General features: G+C 44.1%; 1 protein-coding gene across 7 annotated transcripts in view; it reads left to right on the forward strand.

Annotated features, from left to right (window-relative positions):
* The window catches only part of BRD9 (bromodomain containing 9), a 326359-nt gene that overhangs the window by 289321 nt on the left and 20644 nt on the right, over positions 1 to 16394 (forward strand). For all 7 annotated transcript variants that reach the window (XM_075315009.1, XM_075315008.1, XM_075315007.1 and 4 more), the window contains exons 14-15: positions 9387 to 9489; positions 9626 to 9793. In XM_075315009.1, coding sequence (XP_075171124.1) covers positions 9387 to 9489; positions 9626 to 9793 — 271 coding nt within the window. The remainder of the gene's footprint in view (positions 1 to 9386; positions 9490 to 9625; positions 9794 to 16394) is intronic.

Consider the following 16394-nt stretch of genomic DNA (forward strand, 5'->3'; position numbering starts at 1 on the left):
GTGGTATGTTTACGCTAGTGTCCGATATAGTGGTAATTACATGCTAATGGAGTATAGTCCATTTCTAGTCGGGTAGTCTGCCCCAGGTGGTAGTGGTTTCTTTACACCAGCTCAGGGCAACACTAGGCTCCTGTATTAGCAGCCACGGATATGACAAACCAGTTCTTAAAATTCCAATATATATACTGTATACAGTGTATCTATGAGATTTGGCCACCTACATTTTCTGGTACGGTGGGCTGGTCTGTGACCAGGGGCAGTTGTTTCAGCCTAGGAGAGCTGATGACAGTACTGACTTGGTTTATTAAGCACGGACAAGTTTATTCTTGATCTAAGACGGTGGTCATTCTATCGGGCTGTGGTTTATTCATCCCTTGATAGGCTGTTAAGGACTTTGACATCTATTCTATAGTTGCGGTGTTAAGAATGTTCATCTAACCCATTTTTTGGGTATTTCTCACTATATCTGGTTTCTGTAGTATAAGCTGTCTACCTCATTTATTCTGAATATTCAGCAGTATAGAATATATCACACTCACTATGGTGATTTACCTTTGTAGTTTTTTCCTTTCGTCACGACAGCACCCACGAGAGAGTGATCCGCCCCCTTCAGGACAGGAAACCTACAGATAAAAAGGGGCGGTCCCCCTCCCCTTTTGTTGGTTTCCTGTCCTGCAGGGATCAGAACCTACAGTACCTGGGTCCGGTTGAGTCCGTGCGGTCTCCAGGGGAACGGCGGAGCTCAGGATCCGGAAGCACGGTCGGTGGAGCTCCCCTCGTGGACTCCGTCCTCCGGTGCACCTCGTCCCTTGGTCCGGTTTTGCCTCCAGGGAAAAGACGCCTGCAACAGAGCATGCTTCTTCCGGGTCTCTTGTCACGTGTGCGCGGCGGGGGGGCCCTGCCGCGTCGGCGTGCGCTCTCTGCTGCAGTGACCCGGAAGTGCACAGGAGCGCGGCCGGGGAGGTTCCTGGTGAAGCCCGCGGACCCCTCCATCCTGAGCCGGACGCTGCAAGTGACGGTGAGTTGCTGTCTGTCGGTCGGGCTGGAGCCCCTCCCTGTGTCGCGTGCCTGCGACTTCCGGCTGCACGGCATGTGCACGCGGGAGGGGGTGTGTCCGGAGCCTGCCGCGTCCGCGCTCTGTCTCCACGGCGGTAGCCCGGCTACTGCTCCTGCAGCTCGGGGGCTCGGATGAGGATCTCTGCCAGCCCTTCTCCCTGACCTCCTGTCCGGGGTCGGTGCCTCTCTGGGTAGCGGTCCCTCTGCCATCAGCGTCCCGTCTCACATGCTGTGGAATTCCTGGCCGCCACTGCTCCCAGTGGAAGGCGACATGGTGGAGTCTGCACTAGGGAGTGCGCTGGGGTGCCCTCCTGGACTGTGCTCGGGGCCTCCTGGCCTCGGGGCCTCTGTGACCTCTGTGGACTCCTGGCCTCTGTGGACTCCTGGCCTCTGTGGACTCCTGGCCTCTGTGGACTCCTGGCCTCTGTGGACTCCTGGCCTCTGTGGCCTCTGTGTCCTCCTGGCCCCTGTGTCCTCCTGGCCCCTATGGCTCTATGACCTCCTGGCCCCTGTGTCGTCCTGGCCTCTGTGGCCTCGTGGCCTCCGGGCCTCTTGGCTTCTGTGGCCTCTGGGCCTCTTGGCTTCTGTGGCCTCTGGGCCTCTTGGCTTCTGTGGCCTCTGGGCCTCCTGGCTTCTGTGGCCTCTGGGCCTCCTGGTCTCTGTGGCCTCTTGGCCTCTGGGCACCTCTGTGCCTCTTGGCCTCTGGGCGCCTCTGGGCCTCTTGGCCTCTGGGCCTCTGGGCGCCTCTGGGCATCTGGGCGCCTCTGGGCCTCCGGGCCTTAGTGGCCTTTTGGCCGCATGGGCCTGTGTTTCTGGTCTTGCGCCTCTGCCCTGGCGCCTTGCGCCTCTTGTCTTGTGCTTCTGGCCTTGTGCCTCTGGCCTGAAGTCTCTCCCCTCTGCGTTTCTACGCCTTGTGCTCTGCTCCTTGTGCCTCTCCCGCCTTCCGCCTCTGACGTCTTGCGCCTCCCTGGCCTTGCGCCTGGCCTGGCGCCTCGGGCTTCATGCTTCGCCTCTGAGTCTCTAGTCTTGTTCGCGACCGTCCGGCCCTGTCCGTTGGTCCTCCCTTCCTTGGGGTGTTCCGGATCGGATTGTTCTTGTGGCGGACCCGGCTTCTTGCCCCGGGTGGCATCCCTGTTTCCCCGCAGTCGAGTGCTCTTTCTCCCTTCCTTCGTTTCGCAACCTAGACTGGGGGGGCACTGTTCTCCCCTAGGTCGCTCGGTCGGCCCCTTGGCGGCAGGATAGGTCTTTGTTTTTTGTCTTTCAGGGTTCCGGATGAGGTCCTCCGGTGACATGACGTCCCTTGCCCCGATGGCTGTGGGCTGCTGTTTCCCTCGCATCTGTGGTGCAGCAAGTTCCTCTGGCCTCCTCGGTGACGGATCGTTCTCCTGGGGGGTGGCCTCCTCTTTGGTGGCCGTGGCGGATGTCTCATCGACGGTATTTGTAAGGCTGCGACCTGGTCGTCTTCTCCACCTTTTCCGGGCTCTGCCGGCTGGCCCTCTGTTCTTCCACTGACCTTCTGTTTGGAAGCTTGGCCCTTCACACGGTTATCCCGCCCTCAGTGTGTATTCTCTCTAAGTCTGTCGTGGGTGCTGTCGTGACGAAAGGAAAAGACTAAATTACTTACCGGTAATGGGATTTTCCTGAGTCTACGACAGCACCCTTTACACCCCTGCCCTTCCTTTGTTTGTTTTTTCACGCTTCGGTGTCCTGGGATTTGTCTGTTTTGTTTACTAATTCATTGGCAGTTCCTCTCCCGTTCTCTGCTACCAACTGATGGGGGAGGGGGACCGCCCCTTTTTATCTGTAGGTTTCCTGTCCTGAAGGGGGCGGATCCATCTCTCGTGGGTGCTGTCGTGGACTCAGGAAAATCCCATTACCGGTAAGTAATTTAGTCTTTCAGTACACGACGGTACTTATCAAAGAATTAGTCCTTCTAATCTTCTTCAGACATTGGTGGGTTCTGGGTGTTATGGTTCCTACACCAGCCATGTTTGGTAACCCTTAAGATGTGCTGCATAGAATTTCATATGCTTGCAGATTCTTACTACTATCCATATTTTTGGTTTTACAGATTGATATGTCTAACATATTTCTTGACCGGGACTTGTGTCCTTAAGGCTTCTGTACCCGCCCTGAGAGATTACTTTGGTACTGCTCCTGTGGTGCTGTCCTGAGGGACGTTCTGGAAAATATTAATTACACCTACCGGTATTTTGGTAATTCGGTTTCCAGTAGTCCCTCAGGACAGCACCCTTATTTCCCTCCCCTTAGGGTTTATCTTGCAGATGAGTTACTATTTGTTGGTATAAACCGTTTGTATCCATCCTTCTGTAAGTACTTGAAAAGACACTGGAGGGTTGAGGTGGGAGGGGCCTTTTAAACCTCTCTGTGATCCTGTCCCTGTATAGGTCAAGGGGATTAACTCCTCCTGTGGTGCTGTCCTGAGGGACTACTGGAAACCGAATTACCAAATAACGGTAGGTGTAATTCATAATAAATATATATATATATATATATATATATATATATATAATATATATATATATATATATATAATGTCCAACAATGTAGACCAGCTCACTCCTGTGAATCACCTGGAACCTCAGCTAACCTGGTTAACTCCGTTGTGCCCGGATCAGGACGTAGGAGTCCATCGATACAAATGTGAACAACGACAAAGCAGAGTCCAGCAATAACGTGAGCAATCCAGGATGCTGTTAAAACATTTTTTCTTTCTTTTTATTCATAAATTCATTAAAATATAATGGTCCAAGCAATTCAGAACAGCATTATCGCAGGAAAATAGCGCAGATAGGACTACGCGTTTCAGCGGTAAAATCCGCCTTCTTCACGGTCCAGAATCTGATCTGCTTTCCAAACATAAAACCTTATAAACATCTCACTCCCATCAGGGTAATTACAAACATGTGTGAGAGATTTAAAAACATGAGCTAGAAAAGCAAATCAAACATGTAAGCTATCCGCATATTGATCAATATACAGCATGCATAAGAGTTATAAGAAAAGGATTCAGCATTTTGAAGAAAAATACAATCAGAAAATCCAATAACCTGACCATAAAATTATTTTTAAAGTGATACAAAAGCCTAACACAGTAGTAATAACCAGCAACATATAATGCAACAATGTATCAATAGTGCATAATAATATCCATACGATTGTTAAAGCCATGTGGCATGCGGGTCCCCAGCTCAAATATCCACCTACTCTCTCTTGCAAGCACTTTTTTATGAAAATCTCCCCCTCTCAATGGTTTTTTTTACATGCTCTATGCCCATAAAAGAAAAAACGCGTAAATCCCCATTGTGTTTTTTTGAAAAATGTCGGGATACTACTGATGCACCAACCATTGGCAAATTGCTAGCATCTGAAAGATGTTTGCGGATTCTGGTTTTGAGGGGGTTCATCGTGCAACCTACATATTGCATGCGGCATACAGTTAGGTCCAGAAATATTTGGACAGTGACACAATTTTCGCGAGTTGGGCTCTGCATGCCACCACATTGGATTTGAAATGAAACCTCTACAACAGAATTCAAGTGCAGATTGTAACGTTTAATTTGAAGGTTTGAACAAAAATATCTGATAGAAATTGTAGGAATTGTACACATTTCTTTACAAACACTCCACATTTTAGGAGGTCAAAAGTAATTGGACAAATAAACGAAACCCAAACAAAATATTTTTATTTTGAATATTTTGTTGCGAATCCTTTGGAGGCAATCACTGCCTTAAGTCTGGAACCCATGGACATCACCAAACGCTGGGTTTCCTCCTTCTTAATGCTTTGCCAGGCCTTTACAGCCGCAGCCTTCAGGTCTTGCTTGTTTGTGGGTCTTTCCGTCTTAAGTCTGGATTTGAGCAAGTGAAATGCATGCTCAATTGGGTTAAGATCTGGTGATTGACTTGGCCATTGCAGAATGTTCCACTTTTTTGCACTCATAAACTCCTGGGTAGCTTTGGCTGTATGCTTGGGGTCATTGTCCATCTGTACTATGAAGCGCCGTCCAATCAACTTTGCGGCATTTGGCTGCATCTGGGCTGAAAGTTATATCCCGGTACACTTCAGAATTCATCCGGCTACTCTTGTCTGCTGTTATGTCATCAATAAACACAAGTGACCCAGTGCCATTGAAAGCCATGCATGCCCATGCCATCACGTTGCCTCCACCATGTTTTACAGAGGATGTGGTGTGCCTTGGATCATGTGCCGTTCCCTTTCTTCTCCAAACTTTTTTCTTCCCATCATTCTGGTACAGGTTGATCTTTGTCTCATCTGTCCATAGAATACTTTTCCAGAACTGAGCTGGCTTCATGAGGTGTTTTTCAGCAAATTTAACTCTGGCCTGTCTATTTTTGGAATTGATGAATGGTTTGCATCTAGATGTGAACCCTTTGTATTTACTTTCATGGAGTCTTCTCTTTACTGTTGACTTAGAGACAGATACACCTACTTCACTGAGAGTGTTCTGGACTTCAGTTGATGTTGTGAACGGGTTCTTCTTCACCAAAGAAAGTATGCGGCGATCATCCACCACAGTTGTCATCCGTGGACGCCCAGGCCTTTTTGAGTTCCCAAGCTCACCAGTCAATTCCTTTTTTCTCAGAATGTACCCGACTGTTGATTTTGCTACTCCAAGCATGTCTGCTATCTCTCTGATGGATTTTTTCTTTTTTTTCAGCCTCAGGATGTTCTGCTTCACCTCAATTGAGAGTTCCTTAGACCGCATGTTGTCTGGTCACAGCAACAGCTTCCAAATGCAAAACCACACACCTGTAATCAACCCCAGACCTTTTAACTACTTCATTGATTACAGGTTAACGAGGGAGACGCCTTCAGAGTTAATTGCAGCCCTTAGAGTCCCTTGTCCAATTACTTTTGGTCCCTTGAAAAAGAGGAGGCTATGCATTACAGAGCTATGATTCCTAAACCCTTTCTCCGATTTGGATGTGAAAACTCTCATATTGCAGCTGGGAGTGTGCACTTTCAGCCCATATTATATATATAATTGTATTTCTGAACATGTTTTTGTAAACAGCTAAAATAACAAAACTTGTGTCACTGTCCAAATATTTCTGGCCCTGACTGTATATTGCAATTAATTAGATAAACTACATTCTCCGTATTACAGTTTATAAAAGAACGAACATTAAACTGTTTTTCATTGGAGATAGATGTAAATATTTTAGACTTATTAGCAAAACCGCAGCACTTACAAATATTAGCACCGCATTTAAAAAATCCTATTGTTTTTAACCAGTTGCTAGGGGAGATTATGTCTGGATCTTTGAACATGCTAGGTGATAATAATGTAGCTAAGGTTGGGGCTCTTTTTGCCACAAAGGCAATATCATTATTTTCCACAATATTTTTCAAAATATCATTCTGAGATAATAACGGAAGATATTTTCTGATAATTTTGACAATAGAATTAAACTGAGAACTATAGTTGGTGCTGAAAACTACCCCAGATTTTTTGGAGTCAAACTGTCTTTTTTTTCTTAGTAGAATCCAACAGCTTAACCCTATCAATGCCTGCTACTTTTTTCTTGGCTCTCTCCAAAGACCAATTGGGATACCCCCTTTTTTTTAAAATTGTTACAAGTTATTTCAATTTCTTCCTCCAATCTATCACTAGATGTGGTATTCCTTTTTAGTCTAATGAGCTGCCCCACAGGAATATTCTGAATGACATGTTTGGGATGACTAGAGGAAGCCATTAAAATACTATTGCATGCAGTAGATTTTTTATAGGGAGATATCAAGACCTTATTGCTATCCAAATCTGCGGTCAATTTTAAGTCCAAGAAGTTTGTTGATGCCTCATGACCACTACTCGTAAATTTTAGATTGAAATCATTCAAATCCAAATAAGAAAAAAAACTCATCGCAGACGAGAGACTACCCCTCCAGACAAATATCAGATCATCAATTAATCTACCCAGCCAAACAATATTATCCTTGTATGGGTTATCAATATTAAAAATTTAATTTTCCTCCCACACGGGCATAACCAGGTTAGCTAGGGAAGGTGAAAACTTAGCGCCCATACTCACGCCTTGTGTCTGGAGGAAGTATCTCTCATCAAACGAAAAATAATTATGACTTAAAAGAAACTGAATTGAAGAGACAATAAACTTCTGGATGGAATCCTCGTAATTGCTGTATCTGGACAAATAATATGTGATACATCGTATCGCGATGTGATGGGGGATAGAGGGATATAACCCCACCACATCGCAAGATAGCCACACATAATCAGATTGCCAGTGAAATTTTTCCATAATCTGTATCATACTTTTTTAATCTTTAAGGTGACTTGGTGTTAATGGCACTAGGGGTTGAAGATAAAAATCCACCCACTCCCCTAGTTTCTCACTAAATGACCCTATCCCAGACACAATAGGTCTGAGAGGGGGAGGAAATACCTCTTTATGAACTTTGGGGAGTGAGTGGTATATTGGGACAATCTGTGTTTCACAAAAAATAAACTTCTTAATTCTGTCTGAAATAGCACCCATACTGATCCCCTCCTGTAACAGATGTAATAATTCAGAATTAAATGAATTAGTTGGATTTGATGGCAATTCAACATAGGTGCTACTATTTTCCAGATCCAACAAGTTCATCTTCCTGTATAAACCAGCATTGAGAGCTACAACAGCGCCCCCCTTGTCCGCCTGGACAATAAGGAGATCACTGTTTGCTCTCAGCTCATCAATTGCCCTATGTTCAGAAAAACTCAGATTAAATTTAACTTAATTTAATTGCTTGGACCATTATATTTTAATGAACTTATGAATAAAAAGAAAGAAAAAAATTTTTAACAGCATCCTGGATTGCTCACGTTATTGCTTTGTCGTTGTTCATATATATATATATATATATATATATATATATATATATATATATATATATATATATATATATATATATATATATATATATATATATATATATATATATATATTACAAAACAGAAGTTTGGATACACCTTCTCATCTCTAAAACAACTATTAAGAGGACAATTTGTGCAGCAGGCCTTCATGGTAAAATAGCTGCTAGGAAACCACTGCTAAGGACAGGCAACAAGCAGAGGAGATTTGTTTGGGCTAAAGAACACAAGGAATGGACATGAGACCAGTGGAAATCTGTGCTTTGGTCTGATGAGTCCAAATTTGAGATCTTTGGATCCAACCACCGTGTCTTTGTAGAAAAAGTGAACGGATAGACTCTACATGGCTGGTTCCCTCCATGAAGCATGGAGGAGGAGGTGTGATGGTGTGGGGGTGCTTTGCTGGTGACACTGTTGGGGATTTATTCAAAATCGAAGGCATACATGACCAGCATGCCTACCACAGAATCTTGCAGCGGCATGCTATTCCATCCAGTTTGCGTTTTAGTTGGACCACCTTTTTTTCAACAGGACAATGAAGGAGAGTGATGGGGTGCTACGCCAGATGACCTGGTCTCCAGCCACCAGACCTGAACCCAATTGAGATAGTTTGGGGTGAGCTGGACCGCAGAGTGAAGGCAAAAGGGCCAACAAGTGCTAAGCATCTCTGGGAACTCCTTCAAGACTGTTGGAAAACCATTACTGGTGACTACCTCTTGAAGCTCATCAAGAGAATGCCAAGAGTGTGCAAAGTAGTAATGAAAGCTAAAGTTGGCTACTGTGGAGAAACCAGAATATAAGACATATTTTCAGTTGAATGAGGTGTGTCCAAACTTTTGTTCTCTACTGTATGTAATATATATATATATATATATATATATATATATATATATATATATATATATATATATATATATATATATATATATAATATAAGGAACAGTTGCACACTGCAAAACCACAATAAATTCTACCCAATAAAATGTTTTGGAGGTATTTAGAATATTAAAATGGCAATTGAAATACTAGCCCAGCGCCCCTTCACGGCATCCTCCTTTGCTGTGTCATACACTAAACTGCATTTTTTCTGGGTTTTAAAAACCTACAAGATCAGCAGGTGAACACAAAGAAGGCTAATGTATATATATTTATATTTTAGGTATTGGGGCATAATTTAAATTTATTATTTGGTAATTTTAGGTTTCATTTATACACGTTAAAGGTAAAATACAAAATTGTCTCGACTACCAGCAGTGCAAGTATCAAGAAACTCCTAGAACAAAAAGGTTATAGCACTGTATGCAATGTTTTAGCATAAATTACAAGCAAATAATAATAATAAGCATTCCCTTAATTACTGCTGTAATTTTATTAAGTGCTTGAAAAATGTATTCCATTTTTTGCTACTTTCAGATTGGTGAATCTGGAGGTGATGGCAGCAATTCCATACTTGATTTTATGTCCATGAAATCCTATTCTGATGTATCTCTAGAAATGTCAATGCTAAATTCATTAGGTATGTATCCGTTGCACATATACATGTAGAAGATTAAAGTTAAGTACATTCTTATTACAAATCTCCATGAACTGAGGCCTTGTCCATGTGTAATATTAAAGGAACCTTTTTTTTCCCCTTTCTATGTAACTATTAGGAAAAACAAAGAAGGAGCTTGACCACGATGATGGCCATCTTAACTTAGATGACGCAGCTAAACTCTTGCACGACTTTCATGACGTACACAATGAAAGAGTTGGATCTAGACCATCTTCAAATATAAGTTCTTTATCAAACAACTCGGAAAGAGATCATCATCATCTCGGTTAGCTTTATTTCTTCTTATTTTATGCTCTGAATGTGAATATCTGTTTCTGCTGACTGAAATACATAAAGACTAGACAAATTTTTGCCATGATTTTATAGTTCTTGGCGGAATCTTGTTTTGAATCTTGTTTGTGGAATGAAAATATTTTATCATAAGTTGGTGCCACTATACTGCAATTACAGTTGTCTTTAATGAACTCCTTTATTATGAAATGAGGAGTCTGCCACATATTTTTCCAAGCCAGTAATGGTATTGAGTGGGAAGATGTGTAATGAAATTTAACCCTTAGCACAGTTTGGAAAACATTATAATGTGGTTCATACATTTTTACAGTGTTTAATGGGGAAGTCCGAAGTCAAACTAGATTTCATTCTAAATCGCTATCTACAGTGTCTTGCAAAAGTATTCATCCTTTTTACCTATTTTTGTTACATTACAACCTGTGTTTAAACATTTTTGTAATCTGATTTGTGTGTGATGCATCAGCACTAAATAGTCTAAGTTGGGGAGATGAAGTGAGAAAAATATAGGCAATAAAATTTATGGGATAAAATAAATTAACCCCTTCACGACCTTTGATGCATATATCCGTCATGGTGTCCTGGTACTTAAAGACCCGTGACGGATGTATCCGTCATGGCGAACTTGCGGCCCCGGTGACCGCGATCGGTTTTCAAAACCTGTAGATTCGGGAAGGAGAGGAACTGTACCTGACCTCAGGAGGGGATGGTGTCTCCTCCCCAGCCCTATGGAGGCTGTGATTGGCTGACGAACGCCGCTCAGCCAATCCCAGCCAGTGTAATGTTTCGGCCATTGAAAATGGTTGAAACATTGAAATCCAGCCATGATCAGTGCAGCTATAGCACTGATCATTGGCTGGAGCTGGGTGACCTTTTCTGCACCCTCCCCCAGCTCTGATTGGAGAGATCGGCCTTGTGACCGATCTCCCCAATCACCGTGTATCTGGGACTAGTGATCTGTAGGTGATCGCTCTCCTCATCTTCTCCGTGAAGCTGAGGAGAACGATCCCTGCTGGTGACCATCGGTGAGTCACTGCCCCGATCAACCACTGTCCCCAATCATCCGCCCCCGCAGCCACTGCCCCAGATCATCTGCCGCCCTCCATCTTCTGCGCTTCTGCATCGCCGCTGCTCTGCTCCTTCTGCTGCCCCCTTCCATCTGCCGTCGCCCCCCTGCATCTGCCGTCGCCCACCCCCTGCATCTGCCGTCGCCCGCCCCCTTCTGCATCTGCCGTCGCCCGCCCCCTTCTGCATCTGCCGTCGCCCCCTTCTGCATCTGCCGTCGCCCCCTTCTGCATCTGCCGTCGCCCCCTTCTGCATCTGCCGTCGCCCCCCCTGCATCTGCCGTCGCCCCCCCTGCATCTGCCGCCCCCCCTTTGCATTTGCCGCCGCGCCGTCCCCCCATCAGCCACTGCCCCTTTGCATGAGCCGCTGCCCCCCTGCATGAGCCACTGCACCCCTGCATCTGCCGCTTTGCATTTGCCACTGCTCCCCTGCATCTGCCGCCGTACTCCATCAGCCGCTGCCCCCCCTCCTCGATCTGCTACACACGCTCTCCTATCCTCTTCATCTGCCCCCTCTCCCACCTCTCCCCCTCTCGGATCTGTTGCCTCCTCCATCTACTGTGATCCTGCTGCCTAGATCCATCCTGTAAGGTAGCTATCCCCAATCTCACCTCCCACTCCCCTTCCACCCTCCCCTCCATCCTCCGTCGCTCCTGCATCCGTTGCACCCTCTTCCATCCTTAGCCGCTCCTCCATCCACCGCGCCCTTTCCCATCCTCTGCCGCGCCCTCTCCCATCCTTCGCCGCTCCTCCATCCGTCGCGCCCTCTCCCATCCTCCATCCATCTTTTTTTCTATCCCACCTAGTCCCCCCCCCCCACCTTTTGCAGCACATCGTGCGTGCGTCCTGATTTTTTTTTCTGTAAACTAAGAAAGAAATACAAATAAACTTAGTTTAGGGCCAGTAAAATTATACTGTAGTAATCGTCAACTACAGTAATTTTTACTGAATATTGTAAAGGTCAGCCCAATGGCACACATAAGAGCGATGCACGAGTCTCCCATCGCATCATCCGGCATGGTCGCTCTCTTCCAGACAGGAGTGTGCAGCTGTGCCGGATTATGCGATGTGAGATTCGTGCATCGCTCTCGCGTGTGGCCCTTGCCTTAGTGTCAGTTGCAGGTGCTCATTTTTTATTTATTTTTTACTGACGTCCGTATTTTTTATTTCGAAAACTAATATTTTTTTGTATGGGGGGTCTAGTTTCCAAAATGGGGTCACATGTCTGGGAACTCCACTGTTTCGGCACATCAGGGGGATCTCCAAACGCAACATGGTGCGGCTAACGATTCCAGCTAATTTTCCATTTAAAAAGTCAAATGATGCTCCTTCACTTTGGAGCTCTGCCATGCTCCCAAACAGTGGTTTTCTGCCACATATGAGGTATCAGCGTACTCAGGACAAATTGCCCAACAAATTTTATCCTGTTACCCCTGTAACCATTAAAAAATTGAGCCTAAAATAACATTTTTGTGACAAAAAAAGTACTTTTTTATTTTTATGGCTCAATGTATGAAGCACGTGAGGGTTCAAAGTGCTCATTACCCATCTAGATTTATGCCATGGGGGGTCTAGTTTCCAAAATAAGGTCACTTATGGGGGAGCTCCATTGTTTAGGCACCTCAGGGGATCTTCAAACGCAACATGGCGTCCACTAATAATTCCAACCAATTTTGCTGTGAAATGACTCTCCTTCTCTTCTGAGCCCTGCCGTGTGCCCAAACAATTACTTTCCACCACATATGAGGTATCTGTCTACTCAGGAGAAATTTCACAATATATTTTATGGTGCATTTTTTCCTGATACCCTTGTGGAAAAAAAAAGCTACCTGGTTGAAATAACAGTTTCGTGGTAAAAAAAAATAAATTATTTTCACGGCTGAACATTCTAAACTTTTGTGAAGCGTCCAGAGGTTCAAACTGCTCACTAAACATTTAGATAAATTCCATGAGGGGTCTAGTTTCCAAAATGGGGTCACTTGTGGGGGAGCTCCATTGTTTAGGCACCTCAGGGGGTCTTTAAACGCAGCATCGCATACGCTAATTATTCCAATTTTGCTTTCAAAAATTCAAATGATGCTCCTTCCTTTCCGAGCCTTGCCGTGCACCCAAACAATTGATTTCCCCCACATATGAGATATCCGTGTACTCAGGAGAAATTGCACAATTAATTTTATGGTGTATTTTCTCTTTTCCCCCTTGTGAAACTGCTAAATTTTATGGCTAAAGTAACAGTTTTGTGTCAAAAAGTAAAATTTTCATTAATTCCTTCCACATTGCTTTGGTTGCTGTGAAACTCCTAAAGGGTTAATAAACTTCTTGGATTTAGTTTTGAGCAGTGTGAGGGGTGCAGATTTTAGAATGTGGTCACTTTTGGGTATTTTCTGTCACCTAGGCCTCTCGTCACTCCAAATGTGATGTGGTTACCTAAAAAATTTTTTTTTGTAAATTTTGTTTGAAAAATTGCTGATGAACTTTAAACTCTTCTAACTTCCTAACGAAAAAAAAATTGTTTTGAAAATTGCGCTGGTGTAAAGTAGACATGTGAGAAATGTTATTTAGTAACTATTTTGTGTGACATATCTTTCAGATTTATGGGCATAACATTTCAAATTTTGAAAATTGCGAAATTTTCGCCAAATTTCAAAAATTTTCACAAATAAACGCAAAAAATATCAGCCTAAATTTACCACTGACATGAAGTACAATATGTCAAGAAAAAACAATGTCAGAAATGCCGGGATCCGTTGAAATGTTCGAGAGTTATAACCTCAAAGTGACACTGGTCAAAATTGCAAAAAATGGCCTGGTCTTTAACGTGAAAACAGGCTGGGGGCTGAAGGGGTTAAAATTGCCATGTGCATATATACTCAACCCTTATGCCATGAAGCCCCTAAAAATTTCTGCTGCAAGCAATTACTTTCATAAGTCATATGCTTAGTGAAAGGAAGTAAACCAGTGTGCAATCTAAAGGGTGCTTTACACTCTGCGACATCGCTAGCGATCTCGTTAGCGATGTAACACGTCAGATCGCACATACGATTTGCCGAGATCGCACATGTGACCGGCGCTGCAAACAGTGACCTATGTGCGATTTTGGCACATCTTATCTGCGATCTGGCATGTGACATCGCTAACGAGATCGCTAGCGATGTCGCAGCGTGTAAAGCACCCTTTAGTGTCCTGGGATATGTCGGTATATACATTTCTTTTCTGAAAGGCTACAGAGGCTGCAACACCGTTAAGCAAGAGGCATCACTAACCAAACACCATGAAGACCAAGGAGATCTACAAACAAGTCAAAGACAAAGTTGTTGAGAAGTACAAGTCAGGGATGAGTTCTAAAAAAAATATCCCAATCTCTGAAGATCCCCGAAGCACCATCAAATCCATTATCAGATAGAAAGAACATGATACCACAACAAAACTGACAACAGAGGGCAGCCCACCAAAACTCTCAGCCTGGGCAAGGAAGACGGTAATCAGCGAGGCAGCTCAGAAACCAAAAATAACTCTGAATAAGCTGCAGAGTTTCTAAGCAAAGACTAGAGTATTTGTCCATACGACCTCAATAAGCTATTTATTCAATAGAGTTTTCTTTTATGGAAGAGTGGCCAGAAAAAAACCTTTACTTACAGCCAAAAATTGAAAGGCTCGTTTTGATTTTGGCAAAAGATGTGGGAGACTCCCCAAATGTATGGAGTAAGGTGGTATGCTCAGATGAGACCAAAACTTAATTTTTTGGCTCATACAAAGTCTGACTTTAGGGCGTAAAAAGTTATGAACATTGAAGTTTTCAGTTATTTTGTCCTGTTTGCTTCACAATAAAATGAAAATCAAATGTTCTCATTTGTATGCATGTTTTTTGCATGAACTGATGCAAACCCTCTAAATTGCCTTGCGAAAGTATTCAACCCTTGACATTTTCCCATATTTTGCTACCTCACAACACGAAAAATGCAAAGGGGGGGTGAATACTTTCACTAGGTACTGTATTTAGTCCCGTAATCTAGGCTATTTTCTAATATACGTGTATTAAAAATTCTCTACCGTTCCCTATCTATACAATCTAACTGGTATTTTATTTTTTTTCTTATTTCCTGTGTGATGACCCTTTGTTTGAGAATCCCATGCATGCTGGAATACTCCCTCACAGCCTCTCCCTGAAATGACGTGTCATCAGTGACACCCTGCTAATGATCTGCTAATGATATCACAGGTCTTATGCATTCCGGCTCTGTTGCTGGTTGATTATTGCTTATCTGAGCTGACAACAGAGTGTACACTGTCATTGTGTAGATCTCACATCTCACTGATGACTCTTTGTTTCAGGGAGGGGTAGGAGCTCTAACGGCAATCGCAGCCTCTGCCCAGAGCTATGGTGATGCTTTGAGTATCCCATCATGTAAGGGGATTCTCAAACGAAGCATCCTTACACAGGAAATAGGAATAAAAAATACATTACCAGTTAGTGTAGAGATTAAACGGTAGGGAATTTTTAATACACATATATTAGAAAATAGCTGAGATTATGGAACTAAATTGATAGAGATTTAGAATGAATTTTAGATTGACTTTAGACCACCCTTTAACCCCTTCAAGACCGTGGAAAGTAAAGTTACGTCATATTTTAACGTGACTTAATGACCAGGGATGTAACTTTACTGCCTAAAGTTCATTTGATTGCCGTGGCCATAGCAAAAGCTTTCAAATTATGTCCCCTGCTGTTTCTTACAGCAGCAAATCAAAAAGGTCCGTGGAGCCTCTGTTAAGGGTCTCAACACAGAAACCAGCCAGATATCCCTCCGGGAAGGGCCCAGCCAAGGGGTGACTCTTTTTAGGAGACCACCATAACCACCATAACCACCATATTAAGTGGCCCTTTAAGTCAATTTCCAACTGTCTGTGGATGGATACCTGGCCTTGGCATTTCCCTTGTCATATCTTTAAACTTGTCAAAAAGTTGGATATTGACTAAAAGGGCCACTTAATATGGTGGTTATGATGGTCTCCTAAAAAGAGTCACCCCTTGGCTGGGCCCTTCCCGGAGGGATATCTGGCTGGTTTCTGTGTTGAGACTCCTAACAGAGGCTCCACGGACCTTTTTGATTTGCATATTTCCCAGGGGACAATGTACCTAGGATTTCACTGTCTTGAGCGCCCTCGCTGGCTGCCGACAGTGTTTTCTCTGGCTGGTCTCCCCGAGATCAGTGATTGTTTTGTTTCTTACAGCAGTGGATCTTTGCTTGACCCCAGGGGGGTAGCATCGCCACCCCCTATCGACGATCGTTGTGATTGGCTGTTCAAATCTGAACTGCCAACCACATCAATCGCACTGGTTTTGGCTAAAACCATGCCTGAACCAGTGCGATCCTGTGAGATCCTGCTATGAGGTGTCGCTGCAGCAGATCATAGCAGGAGATCAAACAGGGGTGCCCCCCAGCCCCTGCAAAACTGATTGGAGCGATTGTGCTATGACGCGCAATCGCTCCAATCAGCGTGCAGTAGGGCAGT

Source organism: Anomaloglossus baeobatrachus, chromosome 6 (assembly GCF_048569485.1).
Source record: "Anomaloglossus baeobatrachus isolate aAnoBae1 chromosome 6, aAnoBae1.hap1, whole genome shotgun sequence".
Classification (NCBI taxonomy): Eukaryota; Metazoa; Chordata; class Amphibia; order Anura; family Aromobatidae; genus Anomaloglossus; species Anomaloglossus baeobatrachus.